The 25847-nt window shown below is 42.6% G+C and overlaps 2 protein-coding genes and 1 long non-coding RNA gene across 4 annotated transcripts in view; 1 reads left to right on the plus strand and 2 right to left on the minus strand.

Annotated features, from left to right (window-relative positions):
* Positions 1-7693, minus strand: part of crebbpb (CREB binding protein b) — a 31256-nt gene extending 23563 nt beyond the window's left edge. For both annotated transcript variants that reach the window (XM_052049614.1, XM_052049613.1), the window contains exons 1-2: positions 6849-7693; positions 486-1081 (exon numbers count right to left, since the gene is read on the minus strand). In XM_052049614.1, coding sequence (XP_051905574.1) covers positions 486-1081; positions 6849-6933 — 681 coding nt within the window. In that variant the 5' untranslated portion in view covers positions 6934-7693. The remainder of the gene's footprint in view (positions 1-485; positions 1082-6848) is intronic.
* Positions 7694-8313: 620 nt separating this feature from the next.
* LOC127590170 (adenylate cyclase type 9-like) overlaps positions 8314-25847 on the minus strand; it is a 40310-nt gene continuing 22776 nt past the window's right edge. Inside the window, 9 exon segments of the mRNA XM_052049618.1 lie at positions 8314-12829; positions 13899-13934; positions 15295-15437; positions 15562-15721; positions 16379-16587; positions 18378-18480; positions 18599-18855; positions 18923-19033; positions 23488-23639. Coding sequence (XP_051905578.1) covers positions 11542-12829; positions 13899-13934; positions 15295-15437; positions 15562-15721; positions 16379-16587; positions 18378-18480; positions 18599-18855; positions 18923-19033; positions 23488-23639 — 2459 coding nt within the window. The 3' untranslated portion in view covers positions 8314-11541.
* Positions 13944-25847, plus strand: part of LOC127590301 (uncharacterized) — a 56872-nt gene continuing 44968 nt past the window's right edge. Inside the window, exon 1 of the long non-coding RNA XR_007959585.1 lies at positions 13944-14538. This is a non-coding gene — a long non-coding RNA (uncharacterized LOC127590301). The remainder of the gene's footprint in view (positions 14539-25847) is intronic.

Raw genomic sequence — 25847 nt, forward strand, 5'->3', positions numbered from 1 at the left:
GGCAGCGCTGGGCGAGTTACGCCACAATTTGCGAATGGATTGTGGCTGCTTGGACGAACGTGTCTGCTTGCACTGTTGTTCGAGTTTTTGGCAAAGCCGGCACATTTCTGTGGAGCCACCTGGCAATGACAGTGACTCCGACAACGAGAGGGAACACGGCGTTTTTGATGGATTACCGGTAACTTGCACAATTGTTCGATTCTGATACAGAGGATGAGGACTTTGGATTTCTGGGTGATGATCGAAAAACGCGAGTACATTGTACGATGGCTAAATAAAATACAACGGAACTCAGTTTTGCTTCCGTTGCCTTTTTAAAAACGTGTTTTTAGCTTGTATCTGTATGTTTTGGCATGCTACCGTATGCTTCAAGCTAACGTGCGGCGAATGGTCGTAAAAATACGGTACTTACTGTAATCCATTAGTGGATTTTTTTTCCCCATCTCAAGTCAGTGTTGGAAATCATGAACACATTTTCCACTCACCTTATTCACGTGTCCAGCTTGCTGAGGAGTCAATGAGTTGGGTCCACCCAATTGTGGCCCTCCTTGAGTAAGCGTCTCTGCCAACATGCTTCCTCCTGATGCCCCAAGCATACCTTGGCTGTGGTACTGCATGCCAGGTCTTCCTCGGCCTGCTGGTCCCAGAGCACCATTCATCACCTGTCCGACTGGGCCCAAGACCCCGTGTCCCTGCCCACTGTTCATTAGGGCCTGATTGAAGCTCACGCCTCCATTGCCTTGCCCCGTACCAACGGCTACTTTCTGGGCCTGGGGAGACTGATGGTTTGGAGAGCCCTGGCCAATTGGGCTTTTTCCGAGCACGACTCCGAGCTGGCCTCCCACGATGCCTGCCTTTTGGGGACTGGCAGAGTTGAGAGAACTTCCCAAGTTGGAGGAGCTACCAGGCCGCAGGAGCTCGGACAGCTGCTTGTGTTTGGCGGCGGCGTCTGGGACGATGGAGTTGAGACCTGGGCCTCCTCCGGCGCCACCATTAGAGGACATTCCCATCTGAGACAGGTCTCCATTGGGGATGAGCTCATCCGGAAGGTCATTTTCCAGGTCAAACAGGGACACAAGGTCTAAAGAGTACAAAAAGGATAGTGGTAAGACTGTACATCATAAAGCTTCAGGTAGTAGGTGCAAAGTTGACCAGCACATTTTAACTTGACCAACTAATATACAGTGAGACTCCTCTTCTATGAAATCATGTTTGCAGCAAGAATTTTTTCAAAACAGGGGACTTTTCACTATAGCAAATTTATCTCAGATGTAAACACACACACACGCACACAAACGCATGTGTACCGTATTTTCACGACTATAAGGCGCCATTAAAAGCCTTACATTTTCTCCAAAATGGACAGGACGCCTTATAATGCGGAGCGTATAGTGTATGCGCGTAGTTCCAAAGCCTGACTGAGACCACTTCTGGCCGACACACTGTTTATACAGAGAAAAGGTGAGTGATGACAGGTTTCACTGTGTATGTATTTTTTTTTAACTGAGGTTAGAGCACATCTTAAAAAGTTGTTTGGGACAAATCTGATCCCAAACATGTGTTGGGGTTTTGTTTGTTTGTTTTATTGAGCATATATAGTACACACAATAACAGGTTGACAAAGGTCAAACAAAATTATAAAAGGAAAATTAGAAATAGTAGGTGAGGTGATTACCCTAACAACAAGTGGTGGTAGTGTATCCTTTTCCCACACATCAAATGTCTCATTTCACACTAAGGAAGTGCCAGTGATGGCAAGAGTCAAAATTAGCTCAGTTGGTTGGATTTTTTTCCTGCAAAATTGCCCACCTCAACTTGTGCCAGACGAACCCCAAGTCCAAAGGGAAGGCTCCCATTACATCAGCGCCTGGGGCCACTCACCACAGCTTCCCAGTGCAAACATTCAATCGTTATTTCACGGCAAGAAGCCAGCAAAAACTTGTCACTTGGTGTTTTATAAATAGAAATGTGTGGATTTGATATTTGTGATGATATTTGTCATGATGTAGATTGGAGATTGCTCTCGGCCTGCATCAAGCCAAACTGAGAGCGCCACAGAAAAGAACCATTTGGACATGGCATCGGTTTTTTAGACAAACCAATCTGAATAAATTATTTGGGATTTTTTGGGCCAGCTGGGGTTGGATGTGCGAGATGTGACAAATATAAATTAGACGGAGGGTAGGCCTGATATAAAAAAGCGCTAGAGGGATAAGCAGAATGGTTAAACAAGCTGGTAATCCACCGCCTTCAATCGCTTCCTCAAGGCAATCTGTTCCACATCAGCAAAAACATCATCAGAAGATTCAGAGAAGTGCCTTTGCTATGCTGGGGGGGGGGGGGGGGGTGAGACTTGGAACGCTTGAATGCAACTTGAATGCATGTCGGCGTATAAAGCTCGCCAGAGGCACTGGTGTAGATAGATGCACTAGTCAGACGGGTAAGAAAGAAAGAAAGAAAGCGTGTAGTTGGTGAACGTTTGACCATTTTTCACCTTGCTCAGGCATAGGACACTTTTCACCCAATATATCGAGCCATGTGGAAAGGAGCCTGTTTTGAGACAGTTCTGTCTCATGCAAATGAGACATTGCTCACCCCCCGTCGCTCCAAGCATGTTTCCGCTGCATGCCCGACATGCACAGAGCCACTGTGCTAGTACACAAAGTGCATGAAGTATAGGATAAGATACAATACTATACAATACAATACATGCTGATTTATATAGCGCTTTCACAACAGCGGCAGCTTTAGTGCAGCGTGTTATACCGGAGACAAATTCCTTGTGTGTTCTACATACTTGGCCAATAAAGATGATTCTGATTCTGATTCTGATTTAACAAAGCGCTTAACAAAACAGTTAACATCAAGTAAAACAATAAACACAACACATAACATAAAACACAGAGTCATGCAGGCATAACCACTTTTCCATCACACGCTTTGTTGTTTGAAGCAGTTTGAGATGAAAGAGGAGAGAATCAAAGTTTCCTTTGAATCTTTGACAAAGATGTGCTGCCTTCTTGAATGAAAATGCTTCAACTCCTCACGGGCAGTTGCTTTATTGGCCAAACTTTAGGCTTCGCTTCAGAAAGTAGATCATTCAATCCACGAGCTCCACCCACAGTTGTGACAATGACAAAAGCCATTTGCGAGGTCCAACCTTAATGGTGGCCCATTGGCCCGAGCCACCTTACAGATGCTGGTCTGAAAAGGGCCAGTAGATATTTCATAAATATGATGATGAAAGCAACACATTCTGGCTTTCTTTATACAAACCAACTAACTACACTGAAGTAATGTCTTCAAAAAGTCTGAAATAAAACAGTACAAAGACAGTAAATATGAAATAATCACTGACATGCATTATACTATATGATGAATCTATGGAGCCAGCACTTTTTCTAACATGGCCACGCCCGCGTGGTTCAGAGCAGCCCCATAGAGCCGACACCCTAAACAGCTTAATGTCGAACAGGATATGGACAGGGACTAACTGCCACTCCCCTGCATTAATTGCAGTTCATTTAAATTGGAAGACACGAGGTACAGTGTTCTCAAAGCCGTGGTTCCCATTTTGCACTTCAAACATTTTCAAACCCTTACCAAGCATTTTAAATTGTGAAGAAAAAAATACTTATTGCGCGACTTTTAAAACGCGAACGGGGATATTATCCTCTGATGTTCATAAATGGCTTCTCAAAAAGCTTCAAATCTTTTTTTGTTAAACATTCAAGGCCTCACAGGTGATGCACAAAGTTGTTGTGCAGGTTCGACAGGTGACACAGACCCTTAGGCTACTTTCTCATCTATGTGCTGCTTTTCTCGACTTTGTAGTTATTTTTAGCATTCGGTTCCTGGAAAACTGTTGTTGGAATTCAAGGGAAACGTTAAACGTGCTCATCTTGCTGGGAAAATTTCGAGGTACAGTGAAGCCCTGCTAAATCGCAGCATTTGGGTTTTTAGATGATATGAGCAAGTCCCAATTTCGAGATGCGTGGCTTCAGTTTAGTACCATATTGTGCCACCACATGCTGGGCAGCACAGAGGCTGACTGGAAGACATGTAGTTAAGAACCAGAAGAAGAGACAGAGGAGGTCCACAACTAAACTCCAGCACTCAGTCATTCCCACAGAGCAGAGAAAATGACCTACGCTACCTTTTTACAGTCATCACGAAGTAGACTCAAGCAGGTGTCTCCTACATATCGCTTGCCAGCTTCCGCTTGCTCGGCAGGCCATTTCCAAAGAAAATTAGGCTCTGTAAAATACGTGAACCCTGCTTGGGTGATGACAGAGGCAGCCGCATCACAAGATGCGGCGGCAGGCTGTTGTCGAGCAATGGCTGCCTAGCATCGCCACCCGCAGCACGACAAGGAAAAACAAGAAAGCACAAGTGAACATCATTTCAGTTGTTCTGCCAAAGTTGGATTTTTGGAAGTTCTTGTATTCTTAAGAAGCAGTATTGAGTTTCTTCTGACTATTTTGTTTCTAGCACAAAGACGTAACATGGCATCCATATTACGTGACTATGCCCCAGACTCACCATCTCTTTTACTTCTATTAGCCTCTTATCCAGCTCATCCTTCAAAATGATGCCCCTGGTGTTCAGACCGAGACACCACACAACTAAAATGCCTTGAAACAGGCGATGAAGGACATTTGTCACTGGACATTACATCTCAGTAATGACATTTGTGGCTGCCATCTTGATCGATTTTCTTAAAAACATGGAATGAGCAATTAAAACAGCCTTAAAATCCTACATAAATTAAATTGATAAATAAAGTACAACATTTTCTCCGGGTACTCCGGTTTCCTCCCACATTCCAAAAACATGTGCGGCAGGCTGATTGAACACTCTAAAATTGTCCCTAGGTGTGAATGTGAGTGTGGATGGTTGTTTGTCTCCGTGTGCCCTGCGATTGGCTGGCAACCGATTCAGGGTGTCCCCCGCCTACTGCCCGAAGACGGCTGGGATAGGCTCTGGCACCCTCCGCGACCCTGGCGAGGATCAAGCGGTTCGGAAAATGGATGGATGGATTACTGAAACATGGACAGTAATTCATTCTACTTCCCTCACCAGTCTTCTCATAAATAATGTCCAAATTGCGCTGTTTAAATCAAATTTTTACACAAGACATGCTGTTTGAAACATCACCTTCATTTTATCATATAAGGGGTGTTTGCACGGCACACATTTGCATTGGTGCTGCACCGACGTATTTTGTTGTAAAGTTTGTGGAGCGTTCACATGTTAAAAAAAAAATGTGTTAACCCCGGTGCAGCCCCACTTGCGTTCACATGGCAGTTTCTGCAATAACATGCAAATGAGTAAATTATAGGTCCTTTTCCCCGCCTTGTTTGTGATACGTCGAAAAACCATGGTTTATACTTCTCAGGACAAATCAACGCTGTGGTCTATAAGACACCGTAAAAGGATGAGAGAAGAGAGAAAGGAAAGATGACGGAAGTACAAAAGAGCACGAAAACAACACAATCAATACATGTATGTAATCAACTCTGCTTATGCGTAGTGAGTCTACCCCTGTAGCGTTTACACGTCCCATTTTATAACGGTGTTGCCTCGCAAACTAGCATTTACTCAGGAGTACATTTTTAAACCACCTCCTGAGAAGGGTTAAATTTGCTCCGGTTTAAGCTGTTTTCAGGGGCTATAACTTTGTACGTGTGAACGCTCTACGGGGGGCAGCCTCGGTGCTACACCAGAGCAAAAGTTGCCGTGTGAACACCCCTATAGATTCAGAGATCACCTCCGATATTCACACTGTAAAGTCTTATTGGTGGATATTTTAAAGACTGAAACTTGTCAGCAAATTGGAGAAAGGGTTCCCTGAATAGAAGACGAAACAATCAGGAAGATATTTTTAAGAAATACTGTAAGTTCAACAGTTTTACATCTTTTTAGACCAGATTTTCTATAAGCAATATCACAGTTAGGCCCAAACAAAAAAAATAAATTTCTCCCATACTTATCCTCAGATTTAATCAAATCACACTGAGCATTTTGACGGATGCCGCATGCTAAATTAGCAATAGTTGTCATTACTAATACTACTGCTACTACTACCGGTACTTTTTCTTCTTGCATGTAAAGTTTTCAGTGCAAATTAATAACATTCATTTTAAATTTACAAATGGCTACCTGAATAAATATGCTAGTATAGCGTGCAATCGCGAAGTTGTTAATCCCTGTCGAGGATCTTCATCTCCAAATTTTGCTGTACTTTTTTCTCTCGACTTGACTCGTGCTCATCAGCCCAGAGTGAATTTGGGCTCATGTTGGAGGGTGCACTTGCTTCTTATTTAGGCAACCTTAAAAAGCAATAAGCATGCGGTCTCCCGTTGGTGATTGGCTGACTACCGGTTGAGAGAGTGCTTGATTCCATATGCAGCAGAACCACATTTAAAATGTAAATATCACTGACGATCACATTAATTTAACGTGGCAGTCAAAATCATGATCACAAATAAAATGTGATTAATTGTGCAGCCCTGGTATCAACGTATAACTATATTAAAAGCACACACATCATTAGACAAAACAGTAGAGGTGAATTAAAATTGTTTTCCACAAAATTACTCCTTGATTATTATTTATGAATGTATGTTATGTGCAAAAATATGCACATTCACGTGTTGTGGAGAAGAGCAATGTTATTTGGAACTTTGACTGTGTCAAAAGTAGCTCACGGAAGATAAAAGCTTGAAGACCCCCTCAGTACGACAGCGACAGGGGTGGTCTTGTGACTTGAGTGTGGCATCTTAGTCCCATTTTAGTGATACCTTAAACCTAGTGTCACATTAAACATGAAGTGAAGCATCACTCACCTGGGCCGTCCGAAGCCGAGAGAGGTGAATTGAGTTTGGGTCGCTTTGCAGTGGGGGGTCCGACATCCAGCAGATTGTCAGCCATTCTGGGTACTCAGCCTGAGGTGGTCCTAGGTTTCTTTTATTCTAATTGGTATCGTTCTCCAATGACAGCGCGTCAAAAGGAATCACAATTGAACGGTTTGGTTTTTCCTTGTGTGGCAAAATGCTGCCCGGGGAGAGAAGGTTTCAAAAGAAAGGCAACAGCGCCACGCTTCGCCGCCGGAGATCACCCCATGATAATCCAACATCCAACACCCACATAATTATTCCCCAAAACTGCATCTGAAATTATCTGACGTTGAGAAGAATAAATAAAAAGCAATCAGGAAATATTACGCCAAGCGAATGAGAAGCCATTTTTGCGGCGATCGCCGGCGACGCGTCCGTGTGGAGTCATTTTTTTCGTCGTCGAAACGAGCACCCTTAAAATCCACCTCGGGCTCCGATAAAAAGAGCAAAAATCGAGAAATATTTTCTTTTCAGCGGATTATTTTTTCAGTGGGTGTCGCGCCGGAAAATACGGAGGTTCGATGCGGACGGCGAGAAGCGGCGCTCGCTAAAAGGGAAATCAAATATACGGTGGCCTTTCGGCACGACAAAATCTCCAGTAGCCCTCACATGTTTGCATTAATCCTCCCCGGAAGAGCTCGCGCTTCGATTTGGGGCGACAAAATGGCGTTCGGGGTCCGCTGTGGGTGGCTCCGCTCGGTTTTTTGACAATTAACTCTCTCCCAGAAATCCCGATTCTGAGCCGCGTCAAGATGGCGGCTGTTGATTCCTACGATACAAAAAGTTTTTTTTCTTCCCAGCTAGACTGTGGGGGAGGAGGGAAGGGTAAGGAGGGGTGAAGGGGGGGGGCGTGCATATGACGTCATGACGCAAACCTGTGCCCACCGTGCGTCACGTGGACGCAAGAATAATTGCTGCCGTAAAAATAATGAATACTGTATTTCGAAAATGTTTTATTGGCGTAAAAAAACCCAGAAATGTAAAATTAAGACGCATGTTCACTTTTTCTGTACCTTTGACTAACTACACTTTTACAGCTCAGGAAACAAATTGATCCCCCCCACCAAAGAAACTGATATTTTTCCTATTTTGAACAGTTCTGAATTTACAATATTTTATTTGTAATTGGAGAGTTATGCATCATTTTGGTGTACGCCAAATAACAATCGTAAGAAAAATCTAATTGACAAAAATTTATTTCCTATGCTTTTGAGACAAATACTGTACTGGAAAAAACGTCAATAATGCGATACATAATATTAATAAAACATTCCTAATAAATAAAATACGGAATATGCCATTGCGTATAATAGGCAATAACATATTTGCCTATGTGTCCAGACGAACCTGTATTCATACTAGCACTGCTGAGGTACACTTGTAACAGAAAAGTCGCTCATTGTAGGTATTTTAAAAAAACAACTCTTCACAAAGCACAAATACGTAAACTAATAACCGTGTATTTATGCAGCCACAATATATTTAAAATAATGGAATGGAAAAAATGGTTGTGCTCGTGTGTATGTGTGTGGGGGGGGGATACACACACACACACACACACACACACACTTTTTGGGGTATTTTGATATGGAGTGAGCAGTAGAATAACCTCAACCAATGCCTCCAATCACATTCATCTCATGTTGGATAGTAAAAACATTTAACAACAAAGTAGCAATGGAAAAAATGTGTTGACATGCCATATATTAAAGAAAGGTATGACATTACGTTAACGTTACCTTCTTTGGCACAACAAATAAATGCACCAATACAACCCCCCCCCCCCCCCCCGCCCAAGCTAACAAACAAAAAAACAATCCAACAACAGTAAGTCATAAAAGTGTCGCAGGCTCTTTGCACTGTTTACATTTAGAAGGGCCTTTATTTGGGTGGTTGGGACTCTAGAAAAAAAACAAACAAGCTGACAAAATATCCGACAGATGGTGGAGGGAAAATGCTTTAAATTATTACAGCTAAATAAGTGAGTCCCTTTCAAAACACAAACACAATTTAGCACACTATAAATTATTTTGACATTGGTAAATGGCTATTCCTTTGTTATTTAGTACATGCGCTTGTATCAATAATATAAAATGCGCAGATACAATACAATACAAAGTCATACTCAACATACAGAAAAACTGAGTACGGGTATATACCATGCACTCACCCAAATCACCCAAAATACGCAAAAAACATTTTTTTCTTTTTAATGCAGACGAGAGGGTGATGACACTCTTTGGCATCAACATTTCCCAGCATGCCACTACGCTGGCTCGGAACACCGCTTACGTCAAACAACAAACATCTTAAATCTCATATTTGTTGTCCAAGAAGCAAAAAAAAAACAAACAAAAACAATGAAATGGAAACAAATTACCCACTTAAAACACTTATTAAAATATGATGCTAATGACTAATTTTGACTTATCTGAAAAAAAATTGTCAAAATTAATAAAGAATAGAGAAATATGCACTTTACCCAAAACTTACTACGTACTTCTTGGATCACTGCTGAAGCGTACAATTACTGTGGTAATAAATACGTATTTGGGTGAGAACTACAGTATGTGCTGAATTCTGTAGCACCAAATCCCTTTGCATTGGTGCGCTCAAAACTATAAACTAGAAAAATACATCCAGGACATAATAGATATGACAAAACAAGTTAGCTGTATGGCTCGCCTATGTCATGTATTGCGTATGTTCACAATGATTTATGTTTAAAAAAAAGGCACTACTTAAATACGTAAAACATTTCCATCAGTTACCGGTACTTAATATAGTTAATGTTGGCATAGACAGGAAAATTAAAGGCACAAGATACCCACAATAATACAAATAATATATATGTACACCGCAGATGGCAATTTCAAATAAATCATGACAAACGGGCAAAAAAATATAAATATCTTTTGAGAACATCAATAATTTTGGTTAGCACTGCTTGATTATGTTAATGCAGTCTGATTTTCACTGTTCATTTGTTTAGCCCATGAGCACACATTTCGTTAAATCAGCCTAACTTCAGATCACACCGTGGAAACTTTTTGGGGCTTTTGTTTCTATTTTGCAAAAACAAAGGAGCTGGAGATGAGATCCAAACCCAGAATATCAAAACTGTGATGCGAATCACTATACATCAAAAAGCATATTTAGAGTAAATGTCCCACAAGTGTAAAAACTAGTTTGGGGGGGGGGGCTAATTATGGATGAAGCAAAGTGTGAGAATTTTTTAAAAATTTGGGGTGATTTGAGGACTAGGGGTAGCATTTCAATGGACATCAGAATTGTACGTGAATAGCAGGGGTCCAAATGTATATTTTACATGTCAAAATTGTCATCCAGTAGAGAGAAAATTGGTGCATGACTGTGGACTTCAAGTACAAATTCGTTTTTTTGTGACTTTTGAGGCATGTTTTTCTAGGAAAGTTTCTGAATCATAAATACTTTTAACTTTTACTTTTGAGGCTGCATTGTAATAATAACAATAATCCTATAAGTAAATCAATGATGTACGGCAAGTTAAAACATAATGCATCCAGCGTCTATGTTCTAAATAAGAGCAACAGAAGATTCACAGAAACATTTCAAGGGTTACCACAATATTAATAATTGGGCAGTTGTGTTTTGCTCTTATCCAAAAATCCATTCAGTCACTCTAAAATGTGTAGTTTCCTGCTTCACAGAGACAAGAAAGAGTTTCAGGCAAACGTTTCAATCTCACATATTAGCTGAGAGAGACTGCCCCATATTACTGGGGGGAATGACAAAACAGAAAAAAAGGAAACATTAAGCGACATATAAAAGAAGGTTTCTAGTCCTTCCTTAGCTTTTCATCTGATCTTGTTGCAACGGACATAAAAACAAAACCCACACGCCATGTATACTGTACATGCAGTTACGCACACTCAACATGCAGCTCCACCTCCACGAGTCTCTTAACTCATTCACTCCCAAAGACGTTTAAAAACGTCTTTTCAGACTTGGTCTAGAATTGGCTGGTACTGAATGAGTTAAACAGTGTTGGTGTTTTCACGACGAACAAAGAAAGCATTTAACTCTTAGAAATCATGTAGCACTTTCTGCATGTAAGGTCAGCTGGAGATAACCAAAGGCAAAGTGTCGCTGCCGCCCCCCCCCCCCCCAACGCCAACCCAAAAAAAAACCAACAAAACTTGTTAGAAAGCAAAACACTGATTCATCTAAAGCATTTTTGTTCCCTTTTAAGTGTTTTTGGAAAAAAAGGCTGGAGTCTAGAAGTTCTTCTATTCTAAAGGCACTTAAAAGAAGACAGATTAAAGGTAGAGATAATCAATCAAGTATGCGGTTCGTCATATCACTCTCTTCTTTGGACTTGGCACAAGCCGTTAAAATTGTCAGTCGCTTTCCAGCATTTAAAAAAAAAAAAAAAAACAGGCTTTCCTTTGGGCTTTTCCATACTGTGGTGCTTCAAACGCCAACTGTCGGCTGGAAGAGGCAAGCGCAACCGACTGCAACTTTCAAACAAAAAATAGGAAGGCAAGCTCCCCAATATCAAACCTGGAGCATTTTTCAGCAATCAGTCCTGGACTTTATATGAAAACGGAAAAAGGTTCCCCACTCCTGACTGGCATGCTTGCGATAAAAGCTTCGAAAATGCTTAGAGCCTGTTGGAATCCTGGAGTTTGTCCTTCTGGGACGCTGCCGTCGCATTCCGGGTCGGCTTTACCGCCACCGAGACGATGAGTCGGCTCCTAGCGGCGACCGAGGGTGGTCCCTCCAGGTTGTCGACGTGCACGGACGTCAGGCCGCTGTGCGAAGCGGATCGCCTGGCGTGAGAGGCCTGCGCAGAAGGACGCCATTGAAGCCCGTCGGCCCTCTCGTGACAAAGGCCCGTTTTGGCGGAGGATCCGGCACTGGCGCTGGGCACCATGCTGCCGCTCGACGCCGCGCTGGGCACCATGCTGGCGATTTCGTCGGTGGGCGAGCGTCCGATGCTGCCGTCCACCTGCGCTCGGATCTCCGGGGACACGGACAGCTGGTATTGAGGCACGGGGCCGCTGTCGCCGCATTTGGGGTAAAGGAAGGTCTTCATCTGTCCTTTCCCCTTGACGTTGACGGTGCCGCGGTAGTCAAAGTCGTAGTCCATGCCGCTGAGCACGCAGTAGCTCTCCTCGCTGACCTGTACGCGGCACTCCACGCCCGTGGTGTCCATGCGAGAGGCGATGTTGACCGTGTCTCCCCAGATGTCGTACAGGAGCTTGGTGGTACCGATGACGCCGGCGGTGAGGGGCCCGTGGTTGAACCCGATGCGGAGCTTGAAGCCGAAGCCCAGCATGTTCTTGTTGAAGTCGTCCACCACGCGCATCATTTCCAGGGCAAAGTCGAAGAGCGCGCGCAGGTGAGCGTGAGGATGGGCGGCGTCGGCGCACTGCTGAGCGTTGAGGCCCGCCGCCGCCATGTACGTGGCGCCGATGGTCTTGATCTTTTCGATATTGGCGAAGGCGGGCGTCCGCAGCAGCTCGTCAAAGTCGCCGATCAGCTCGTTGAGGACCCGGTAGCACTCCTTGCCGCCTTCGTAGCTTTCTTCATAGAATTCGCTGAAGTTGACGATGCTGGCGAAGATGACGCCCACGTTGTCGTGGTTCTTGGAGTAGCTCTGCGTGACCTTCAGCTGCTCCGCCACGTGAATGGGGATGATGTTGCGCAGCAGCCAGTCGGCTTGGTCCCTCATGTTCTGGATCTTGATGCGGTGCTGGTCGGCCTCCACGTTGCCGTGGTAATGGAGACGGTAACTCACCTCAAATTCCCGGTTGAGGAACCAGATGAGGAGGAGGAGCAGGAAAAAGGCCACGCAGGCCTCGGGGCCTAGCAGGTCTTTGGGATGGACGGCATCTCCATCAGCCTGCATCTCGTATTTGACAGCTGAGCCGTTGCCGCTGTCTGACCTGCGGCAGAAACAACGCTCAAAGTCGCTTTAAAATCTCAACCTAAATATTTTTTTAAATATTCCATAAAAGTGTATACATTTATTTCAAACAGTCTTCTTATTATTGATGTTTGGTACATATACCGAAAATGTCAAGGTTATTTTTTCTCTCTTTTTTTTCTTTTTTTTTCTGGTCCAATCAGATTTCAGTATCTGTGTACTGCAACATCAATCTACTCTGACTAGCGCTTTCAGAATAATATTGGATTTTTTTGGGATTGGATACAACTTTATTGTCAAATGTGCATACAGCACAGATTAAATTTCTTCCCTCTCACATAAAACAAGAGGAGCCACTGCGGGTGTCTGCGCCGCTATCAAAAGAAATATGTGATGCCTGATGTAACTTTAGCAATATGAGCAAAGGGAACATTTTGTTCAACCAGTCAGAGTTCAGATTCATCCTCACAAGGCCACAGTGCTGGCCCTTGATGACGTCCACATTTTTTCGGCGTCTGATTGGTGTGTCAGAGCAAAACTTGTGAAAGATATCTTCAACTAGGAAGGCAAATATACTCAATCGGCATCTGCGGTGAGTATTAGTAATGTATTTCATTTCTTTTTTTTTTCTTTTTGATCATGCTGTTTGCTTAATATTGATTCTCAACTACTTCAGCTGATGTACGGTACCGGGCACAGTTTTGTGCTGTGGGAGCGGCCTAAAACACATAAGTTTGCAAAATTTAGAGAGTTTTCTGTGTATAGTAAAGAAGTATGAGAATAATAAGAAGCATTGCAATTTCCATTCGCTAGCCAGTCGCACAGAACATATAGATAAACAAACAACCATTTACTCACATTCAACAAATCATTTAGAGTCTTTAATGAACAATTTTTGAAATGTGGGAGGAAGCTCGAGTGCCCAGAGAAAATTCATGCAATTACAGGGAAAATAGACATACATATTCCACAAAGGAAGACCTGAGCCAAGATTCGAACCCAGGAGACGCAGACGTGCTACCTAATGCATCGTCAGTTGTCAATATTTAACATGTGTTTATAATTTTAAAACAAACAAAAAAACAAACATACAAACTTACCAGAAAAAAAGATTTGCAGCAACTCTAGAGGAAATGAAACATACACATAAAATATTTGTTCTTTTTTGGTACAGCAGAAGCGCAGGAGCATGTTTGAATTCAACTTGATTTAGAAGTGACTTTTTGCTCATGTTGATGACTGAGAGTCCACCAATCAATAATACTGCACTTTTCCTATCCTTTTATATTATGATCATTTTACTTTTTTAGAAAAGCGATTCGTTTTGAATGAGTCCGAGGTTGTCTCATATCGGTCTCAAGATAATGAAATGTCCATATTGTTCAGCACTAGTTTTATGGAGGAGACTGGAACAGATTCATGCCATCTTCATTCATGTTGACATGGAAAGATGATTTGAGATACAAGGGTTTCGGGTTACCATTACCATTACCGGAGCTGATGACCTCATGAAGGTTGCGGGCGTGTTGCAGCCTATCCCTGCTGCCAATAGGGTACACTCTCAAGTGGTTGCCAGCCAATCGCAGGGCACACATAGACAACCATTCAAGCTCACGATCACACCTAGGGACAATTTAGAGTGTTCAACCAAACTCATGTGCATGTTTTTGGAATGTGGGAGGAAACCAGAGTACCCGGAGAAAACCCACGCAGGCACGGGGAGTACATGTAAACTCCAGAATCGAACCCAAAACCTCTGCACTGAGAGGCAGACATGCTAAACAGTCAACCCCTGTGCCTCCCTATAACATAAATAATAATAATAATAATAATAACAAGAATTATTATTATTATTATTAGTGGTGTTATTATTATTTATTCAAATATTTTGCAGAGGAACACATTAAAACACAGGTGTCATACTCAAGGCCTGAGGGCCAGATCCGGCCCGCCACATTATCTTATGTGGCCCCGCCGAAAGAAAATCATCCTTGCTAAAAAGATGTACTGAAATGTCAAATTGTCATGTGTAATTAATGACGTTGAGATTTTGCAATCGTTTTTTTACCCTTACAAGTAATAATGCCATAATGCGATTAAACATTTTTGAGTTTTCACTGTCATAACGACCCTCCGAGGGAAGACGTAACTCAAAAGTGGCCCGTGACAAAAATGAGTTTGACACCCTTGCATTAAAACATAAGCCAAAGATAATGGCTTATGTCAAAAAATTGACAGCCTTTCTCTGTTGTAAAGTTTAAAAAGTCCTAAAGCACAGATGTGTATTGTAGAAGAGTCAAAGTTCTACTTGTAAATCATATCTTTTCTTTGTATGAGTTTTCTAAATAAATTGGTTGGTTGGTGGAATTTTCTTCTGTCAAATATCCCGATTGGCCTCGATCTGATTCAGGTCCAATTAAGTATATTTGCTAAATTGGTGGACAATCAGAGTTCACTCTAAAATGTTGGCCAACTTTTTCTTACCTGCAGGGAGATGTGAAGAGCAGTGAAAGAAGTGCCAGTCCAACTAGAGTTGCTAAACTTGAGCGCATCCAGTAGCTGAGCTGGCAAGAGTTACAGAACTGAATGATAGCAATAATGACAGCACAGCAGATGAACATAGTGAACTGGAAGAAAGGGAACAAGGGGGACAAAAAAAGAGAATGATTATTTGAATTTGGCACACCACTTGCGATGACAACGCGCCTGTCAAGTGGAGAAAATAAAAGTGACGACAGTGTTATGCCGCACCTGAATGGAGTGATGCATATCACAAGTGACGTGGGAGAAAACCGCCAGAGCGGGCAGGGACACCGTGACGGCGCCGATGAGGTGACGAGGCATCCAACCTGACACGGCTTTCATCAGCATCCGTGTGCACTTCAGAGCGCCGTCCAGGTAGAACGCCACACTGCAAAGGCCAACAACGGGAAGCGAAGAACACTTTGATCGGTGGAACTGAACGTCATCTGTGGTTGTCTCCGATGTTAAATTCATTAGTGTTTATTTGACTTGTAGGACCCAGAGAGTCTAAAATAAGTATTCCATATATTGCCTGTCTGTAGATGGAATAGTATTGTGTCAGTGGCCAAAACTGACTGGAGTATTGCGCCAGTGAGTGATCAAGGCAGCTGCTGAAAAACATATCCACACCTTCCACCCTATATAGATATTGTGATTTAAAACAATACTTTATCATTGTATAGGTAAACCTACGTGTGGATGAACCGTGTTGAGTCAGTGGCCAAAATTGCATGCTAGTGCATAGCACACAATGTGTGCATTGAATGGGATCTTTCATCCATATATCAGTCTATCTGTCTTATCTATGAAAGAATCAATCCATCTATTTCCTGAAAATATTTTCTATCAAACAGACATAAAGGCTGTGTTGTATCAATTATTTTGCCTTCAACTTTCATGGAAACACAAAATACAACCCACATCTCAACAAGTGAGATTTGGCAGGTGTCTTCCCCCTTAAATTTTGTTTGAACAATCTGCAAGCATAAAAACCACATACTTCCCATTTCCTCATTCAGTAACGTTGTACAACGTGTTTTCTCACCGAATAGCAAACAAGAGTGCCAGGGCCTCCAGCAAGGCAGCCGCGGTGGTCACGGTGAGAGCCGGTGTGGGTAGACTCATCTGGGAGACGATGGGGTGAAGGAAACAAGCCAGCGACAAAGCCAGAAACACCAAAGAGCACAGCAGCATGTCCAGGAAAGAACTGAACGTTGGGCTTGCGAAAGTCTGCGTCGATGCTGGGGCCTCCACCTGCAACACACCAAAATCCACATAGAAAATCAAGTCTGTGTTAGGTGGCCCGTCGACCTCACAGTACAGAGGTACTGGGTTCGATTCCAGCTCGGCCTCCCTGTGTGGAGTTTGCATGTTCTCCCTGCCCCTGCGTGAGTTTTCTCCGGGTAATCCGGATTCCTCCCACATTCCAAAAACATGCATGGCAGGGCAGGCTGATTGAACACTCAAAATTGTCCCTAGGTGTGAATGTGAGCATTGTTCGTGTCTGTGTTCCCTACGATTGGCGGGGATAAAGAGGATCGGAAAATGAATGAATGAAAGTCTGTGTTAAGATTCACTCATTGGACTTGTGCGGTCAATGTGCACTTCTGATCTACACCATCAGGGGGCGCTACAGTCTCACAATAAAAGTGCCGCACTTCTCTCATGTCCTGCGGGATATTTCTCTGCCGCAGTCTTGAGAGATTCGAAGGACACAAAGCCACTGCCAAATACGATCAGAAGAAACGGGGAACATTTCGACGCGATCGGAGCTTACAATTCACAGAATCACAGAAAGACACCGGGTGTCTTTGACAGCTGTTCGATTCATCAGTCCAAAGACAGCAATGCAAAGCACGCACATAGCGGTTACAAACATGTCTGTGCATTCATGACGCATAATACCTATTTTATTCTATACTCCATTTCAGGGTGACAATAAAACTGTGAACTCCCAAACTTTTGGGCTGCAGCAGTGATTTCTAAGGGTTTAAACACACAAGGGTATGGACGCCTCAGCAACCACCTGTTCTTCAACAACCCCAAATCAATACTCCACATCTTAAACACACCTAGACAGTGTTTTCAAATTTTGAAGCATCTTTGCATGTTTAAAAATTGTGGCATTAAAATGCGTTTTTTTTCCCTGTCTCTCTATAGAAAGGGGGCGTGGTGCTTAGATAGTTTGGGGATGGCTGCTCTGTGGTATCTCAACAATCTTTATTGTTGATACACTGTACACATTAGACTGGAAGGATTACCAAAGCATTTCTTCAATGTGTGTGTGTGTGTGTGTGTTTGTGTGAGAGCTGTGGCTGACAGCAGCTTTTGTGAGTGAGACCCCCCCTCCCCCCACTTTCTCCCGGATGGTACTAAACAGTTGAAAAGTGAAACGGCGATTGTGGCTGTCCTTCCTTACGTGCTCTTGGGATCTACAAATATGCCATCACAACTCCTAAAATATGAGACACGTACAAATCTGGGGATAGCAGTGGCGTGAATTATGAATGAACTTATTTGCATTTTTCTTATTTATTCCCTAACTTTCCTATTTGCTGCGATTGGCTGGCAAACCGGTTCAGGGTGTTGTCCCACGCCTACTGGTTGAAGACAGCTGGGATAGGCTCCAGCACGCCCCGTGATACTTGTGAGGATAAAGCGGATCAGAAAATGGATGGATGGATGGATGGATGGATGGATGGATGGAACTCTCCTATTTGTTGTTTGGTGTCTGAGCCAAAAGAGCATCACTGTGGCGCCATATTATGGCAACTATGTTGAAGTGAATTGGTACGCTAGACAAAACACACAACCAATGATTGTGTGGTCTCTGTTGGCAGTTCTCATCATTTTCTTTTGGGGTGGGGGTCATCAATTACTGGTAGATTTTTGCTATTCTCTACAGTTAGAGAACGCGGTATCGCAAGGGAACACCGAACCCCAAATCCCCTCAAAATGGGCTCATTTTAAAAGCAAGCATTTGTCAAAATAATCTGATAAGAATCGTGGGTCTCGGGATGAGCTTTGCAAGGAAACAAACGCACCTCCTCTTGGAAGCTTATCTGGTAGGCAGACTCCAGGCTCTTATCCAGGAAAGTGAGGCACAGTTTGTTAATGGGCGGTCTGTAGAAATAGTCCTTCATCAGGCTGTCAAAGAAGGACAAATCGGTGCAAATTATCTCCAATGTGCCCTCCGTAGAGAGCAAAGTGACGTTAATGACACGCATTTCTTCCATGGCCTCGGAGGCTTTTTGCATGTCCTCACCTGTCTCCTTTAATGACGTCCACAAAGTGGGCATCGCTTCTCTCCCGGAAGTTCTTGGAGCGCAGCGGAATGAGCGCCGAATGATCCATGCCCAGGGACCCTCCGACCCACGTCTTCTTCTCCTTCTCCTGCAGCATCTCGCACAGCGACGTTTGGCTGTTGTGAAGAGGTTCCAACCGGGGACTCAGCAGGCCGTTCAGAGCTTTTGAGCCGCGGCTCGCAGATACCCCCGTGGGACTCTTCAAACCCAAAATGTCCTGAGGAGAGACATTATAAGAGCTCAGAGGCCGTCTTCACAATAAACAGTCGAACTAGCAGCCTAACCTTGCCGTTACTGGTCTTGTGGTCTTCATGGCACCCGTTGTTCACATCAACTTCCTCCAGCACCTTCTCATCCCCTGGTATGAGGACGACATTGCAGGATGGACACGGAGGCTGCAGGGAGGTCGAAGAGTAAAGAGATGGAGGCTTTAATTTGCATTTGGTGAGCCTGCCTAACTCAATGTTAAATGTTGGGGAGAAAAAAGTCATTCTATCCATAGGGTGAGAGCCTTCACCATACTTGAATTCATCTGACAGACATCGGACAGTTGAAATGCTGCGGTAGATGCTGCTGTTTTGGTTGGTGATAGGTTTTGAAAAAAGAAATGAATGATGAGGCTACTATTTGGTTCATTCAGTGCCATTTGCTTGCTCTAATGCTCTCAAAATCAAAAGAAAAAAAAATCTAACTTTAGATCTGGTGGTATAGATATTGAACAACTCAAAATGCGGACAGGCCCAAATAGGCCAACTTTTTTTTTTTATTTCTACTCAACCTCCCGATTGGCGTGACGGCACTAAATGTTTTTAAGCATACAACTGGAAAGTAATGATCTCGAGTCACGTCTACCATGTTGACACCAGGCCCATTAATGTGATTCATCCAGAAATTGTATTTTAAAAATGAACTTAATAAAAAAAAAATTTTAAAAATCAATCAAGATATTTATTTTCCCAGTCAAAGTCGATATATCATCCACTATATAGGAAAAACAACGGAGCGAAGTTCCTTTTTAAGAGCGTGTTTAACGGTATATATTTTGTATGATGGAGTAACACAAATAAATGACTAGAATTATTACATTGCATATCATCGGGAGGAAGCTAGAGTGCCAAACTCTAATTTTAGGAAGCCTACGCAACCAGTGTAAAATTTCAAGTGGTCAAGGTAGTTTAAATCAATCACTGAAATTAGTTCAATACTTTTGCTTCCAAAAACAAGTGTCACACATCTAATATTACGGTGCATTTGTAAATTTTATTTCCTGTTCTTGTTTTCCCCAACAGGTGGCAGACTGGAGCACATCCTGCTGTGTGCACACCTGCTGCCAATTTTATCATTAGGCAGCCATGTAGCGTGTACTGGACCGAGTATAAGACTACCCCTCTTTTTCAAGAATCAAGTTTGAAAAAAGACTTTTTGAACACCAAATTATTTTTTATACAGAAGATAATTACAGTACATCTGAAGCAAATGATTAATATATTTGAGAGAAAAAACATGTTATTTTGCCTCATTCAAATCTAAAGCGCATTCACATTCGTAAATGAATGATTTCTGTTTTTTTAAATGTAAATTGCATCATAACTTCTCCTCAACTGCCGGTTAACCTGGCGGATCTTCGACCCACTTTTCTCCAGTTGGTCGCTACGTTTCTCCATTTTCTGTTCTCTCTTCTATTATTTTCTTCTCTTTTCTTTCTTATTGCCATTTTTTATTTTTCTTCTTCGTGCTACTGCTATTTTCATTTTTATTCTTCGTGACGAGTTCATTTTGGCCTGGGGAGTCAAGTTCAGCATTCGCTTCAATGATATCTGGCGCCACCAAGCGTTGTGAATGGGTATAATGTCTCGACCCCGAATATAAGACGACCTCCACTTTTTCAATGCAAAAAAACAGCGTCTTATGTTCGGGCCAATACAGTATTTAAGGACCAACAAACTTTCAGTAGTTTGTCGGAGTATTGTTGACCTTGCTGTTGCTCAAGTGATCATTTTTCGAGACCCCTCACTCTCGTCGTGTTTGTTCTGGTTCTCTGGGTTCTATGTTTTAGTAAGTATAGTCTTGGTTTTGTTATTTGTTCTTGCTTCACGTGAATTGGATTGTTGGCATTTCGTTTGGTAGCCTCGGGTTAATTTCTTCCTTGCCTTTTGCAAGCGCTTTTGGTTATAGTATTGTTTTTCTCTCCCTGGTCATGATTTGAACAGCGATTTCTGTTTCTACTTTGTCGATGCGTTATGTGTGAATAAATGTCTTGTCTGGTGTCTACCATTCTGGGATCCTAGTACATTATTCATTTTTTTTCGAAACGTGAAAAATGGCACAGATTTCACGAAATGGTTGACCAGGTTTTTGTTAACGTCCCCCCCGCCCCCACCCCTCCTGATGGGAAAAACGAGCTGCATATTTGCGGGAGGCATTCGTTTGTTGAAGTGAATGACTAAGACACACAGCATCTGTTAACAGTCGCGGCCACTATTTGTGGAAATACTGTATTTTGACTCCATTAGCAGAGAAACATGGACACCTCATGTATTTGGATGACCATGCTTTATTCGGCCCTTTCATGCGGATATTCGTCCAGTACATGAAGATCCCCGGGTGTCATCCTTGAGATTGGCCCCCAAAGAGTATAAATCACCATAGAGGGATGGAGGCTGCGCAAGACTTCCCTTTTCCCCCCAGCATGCCTCCAACTCATTAAACTCATTCAGGGGCCCCCTGCTGACTTCACAGTCCCGTCAACCTCCGTCCTGCTCTGATAGCGCCGCCCCCACTCCCCCACACCCAAAAATTGAAACGGAAAATTGAAGCGAAGCACGGCGGGGGTGCGCACAAGCACAGCAGTGAATATTAAAAGCAAAAGGTTCCAAGATCCCTTTTGGAGATGTGTGCGCTCTTGGAATTCAAATGAAAATTTGTCAAAAGTTGAGAAGGAACGAGCAGGATGTGCCCAGGCTCGTTATAGCATCGAAGTACGTTTTCGCAACCGTAGCTCCTGTGCTGATTGTTTTTGAATGCAAGAAACATATTCATCTTTTCATATAACTAAATACAATTTACTCTGTAACGGCACACAATTTGCTTCAAGGAAATCAAGTCATGTAGAGTGAACGCTCGCTACATCATAATGCTGCATCACTGTGATGCATTTTGTAACAACAAATGTCATCATCTTAATAGTCATTGTTCCCACAGAGTTGAGAGAACGTGTGTGTATGTGTGTGTCGCTCCTCCGCAACAGTATATTTTAAAGGAGCAGTGGTTTCAATATACAATGGTACCTGTACTTATGAAATGAATTGGTTCTGGAAGAAATTTCTTAACTAGGTAAGTAGAGATGTGTTTTCCATGTAAATGCCCTAATTCGTTCCAAGTCTCCCGCCCCCATTCAGACAAATGTTTCCTAAAGCATAAAAATGCATCAAAATATTTAACAGATAAATGTTACAATTAGATTGCACAATTAATGAGAGTTGTGCATAATGTAAAAAACAAAGAATAAAGAATAAAAATGATAGTCATTTAACTTTTAACTGTGTCCCCATCGTTTTGGCCCTCTTTCGTCCATGTTCTCTCTCAGAAGTGGTTTTTACCTGGCATTTTGGAAAGAACTGATCCAAGGACATTTGCTTTTGTCGGTTGTTATCAATCCTTCGGAAAATGTGCAAGGCAAACATCAGCATAGTGAGCGATCGCCCGACTGGTGAACACTTTTTCTGGATGATTCACATTTACGTAAAACTATCAAAACAACTCATGGCCCGAGGGGTGAATTACGAGGACGCCGCATCGACACATCGATCGAACTACACACATAGACACATGATGTAGAGGTCCCTCTTAGACAATGGGATGCCAGGATGATGCTCTATAATAGCCAATGGCAGAGCGGCTATAAGTATGTTACGTTCAGGAAACTCTGAGCTGCGTGTAGCAGGGCATACTGTATTTTTACCTTTCATATCTTGAAATGTCTTTCATAACAAGATTTTCCTGTTGAGACGTTTCTAACTTGAACATATTGTATGAAGAGACGTTCGTAAGTAGAGGTACCACTGTACAATGTATCATTATTATTTGATCCTTTTTGTTATTTTATAACAAAAAAAATTGCTACTTCCCTGTCTATGAAGTTTCTGATCACACCACTATGTTAGCAAAAGCCTGTCAGACTTTCTTTAGGTGAAACTATATGGCTCAGATGACCGTACAGATCTTTAAATATACTACACCGTTACATTTTATTTTGCTTTCTGTGTCAGACGGGCAAACAAATTCATATCGATCTTGTAGCAATTGCTACCGGGGCGCTAAACACGTGTTCTCTGCACAGCACATGTACACATTCACATTTTCTGTCCCACGGCAAGATCCCCATTGATTTCGAATAATGTCCGTTCCCCAAGATCCCGCCAATCTTTGCATTGAGTGAACACTGTCATCTGCCATCATGTTTCCAATTTTTTACGAGTTCATCGTTTATGGACTGTAATGTAGACTGCTGCTGAGGTATTCATGGAAAACTGCTTTTGGATCCCAATGTAAAAAAAAAATAATAATTCGCTTGCTCAGACCCAATCTAATAATGGAAATGGCAAAGGGCTATCTAGTTCTTATTCAGTCCCCTGAAGAGAAGAGAATTGTGTATGCAAACACATTATTCAAGCCTCTGCAACACCCACATAAGCAAAAACTAATAGATGGATATCCAAGAAGACTGTACATGAAGCTTCAGTATTGTAATTCAGGCAAAGAAGTGAAAAAGAAAAATCCTACATGACAGATGCTTCCTAATTTTCTTCTGAGGTTTTATTATTATTATTTCTTTTTCCATCCCACTCACCAGGGGTAGGCCGGAGGCTGACGGGGCTCCATCAAACGAGTGCGCTCCCTGCGAGCAGCACCTCAAGTCGGCGTGTTCAGAGGCCGACTGGGAGCAGTTACAAGGAGGAGGCTTCTCCAGTTTCCTTCCAGAAATCAGGTAGGTCCTCAGGCCTAGAATGTTCCAGATAAAGAGATGTAGTGTTTTGACAGTATATGGGAAAAAAAAGCCAGTGTTTGCCATCTCTGTTATATGCCTTCATATATCATCACACAGTAGATCAATACAGCTGTTGGCTCATTGCCATTTCCTATGTGTGGCATATGGGCATGCAACAAAGTCTATAAATATTCATGAACACAAGATTAACTCCAACTGTAAGCCCACCCACAATCACTTTATCATCATGTGTTGGATGTGAATGACTAATGAGAACTAATGGCGTGGTCCAAGATGAAAAAATGTGATAGATATGTTGATTTCTCAATATCTATTGTTTTAAAGCATTAGCGGTACTTGCCATCCATCGCATTTTTGTATTATTATTATTTTTTTTGTCGTGAATGACTCAGCAGACAAGTTATACATACACACAAACACACAAACACACAAACACACGCACACACACTTGCTCTTCTATTTGTGTCTGGGAACAGAATGAGCTTTAGGTCACTTCCTCATTTGTTTCATTGCACAATCACAGAGTTAAGAGGCTCGACCCAGCTCGATGTTGACCAGCACAAAATTTTCCATCGTGTACCAAAGAGAGGAAAAATGTTAATATTTGGCCCAAGCTTCTGGATAGTGTAATTGGATACAACATATATTCCATTATTAAATAACACCAAAGTTCATGTGAGGTGCAGGTATTAACCTTAACCTTGTAGACGTACAGTTGAATAAGACTTTAAGAATTATATATAATAATATATATATATTATAAGAATTTTTCTTTTAGAGAGGGCCGCATGGCACTTTATCTTCTTTTTTAGGTGCGAACTCATCTGAAACTTTGGACATTGTCATTGGACAGTCTTGAACTGACTGCGTCATCCTGGCTTTTTTTTCCTACGCGGAACGATGTGTGCGTCCATTGAAACATTTGAGGCAGAGATTGTAATCGGATTATCTGAGATATTCAATCAATAATTTGAGTACTATTACCCCCCCCCCTCCCGCCAAATTTGATTCTTGTTTTTATTCAAACAGCATGCAGGCACACGTGGGATTCATACTGGAGTGACCATGAGAGCATTTGAGACCCGTGTCATCCCCGGTCTATCAGCATACATTCATTTCCGTCACTCCCATGAGGCATGCCCATATGTATTTTCGGTAAGCACTCGGACTATTCTAAACAGTAATACCCAGCTACCAACTTTGTGAGAATAAATGGGCCAAAGTCGTTTTTCAACCCCAATTACACACGGAGAATGACCTAAAAATAAAGATTGTGAGCAGGGCTCTTTAAACCTCAATATCAAAAGCATCTGACGTCGCCTCACATAAGCCCATTTTCACACACACAAAATAAAACGACCGGTACCATCAATCCTCACAAAGCTGCAGTGTCTGGGTTCCTAAAAAATGCCATCTGCTACAGGGCAAAGTGTCACATTACTTCTGCCATGTCAATATTTCATACCTCTGCAAAAGGAAATCTAAAGTTCTGGGCACATAAAAAAACAGACCTGAAATAATGCATGTAAGTCTTCATCCCTTAACACACGGGTCGATAACCCAAAATGTTGAAAGAGCCATATTGGACCCAAAAACAAAACAAAACAATAAAGAAGTATGTCTGGAGCCGCAAAAAAATTAAAAGCATTATGTAAGCCTTACAATGCAGAGAACATATGCTGTATGGATCTATATTAGCTATATTTGCCAACTATCAAAATGACTAAGTTGGCTACAAATACACAATGAGCCTTCGTGATTAAATGTCGTTTCCCTGCAATGGATCCTGTAGAGCAGGGGTGCCCAACCGTTTTTTACTTTTCTTTAGGCCACTAGGGCGGCGCTAAAGAGACGCATGCGGCTCTGGAGCCGCGGGTTGCCGACCCCCGCCCGAAAAGTTACTCAGGGTCTCTGTATATAACCAGGGGGAAACAAAGTGTCTATTTTACAAAGTTACACCTACGTACACATCCCTGCGCAACTCTTCAGTTGAGGAAGGAAGTGAGAAAAATGTACGAGATAATACACGAGCATCAATGGGACGCCCACAGAAGCATTCCTTCCTCCAACCACCCACACGTGTCATTAAACCCGCAGCTAGAGGGGGGTGTACTGTGGAAGCGTAGCATTGCTGAAGACAGGTCGATATCCATGAGGATGCGGATTAAAGGAGCGAAGAAGGTAAAGGATGGCACTGGAGA

This window comes from Hippocampus zosterae, chromosome 17 (assembly GCF_025434085.1).
Source record: "Hippocampus zosterae strain Florida chromosome 17, ASM2543408v3, whole genome shotgun sequence".
Classification (NCBI taxonomy): Eukaryota; Metazoa; Chordata; class Actinopteri; order Syngnathiformes; family Syngnathidae; genus Hippocampus; species Hippocampus zosterae.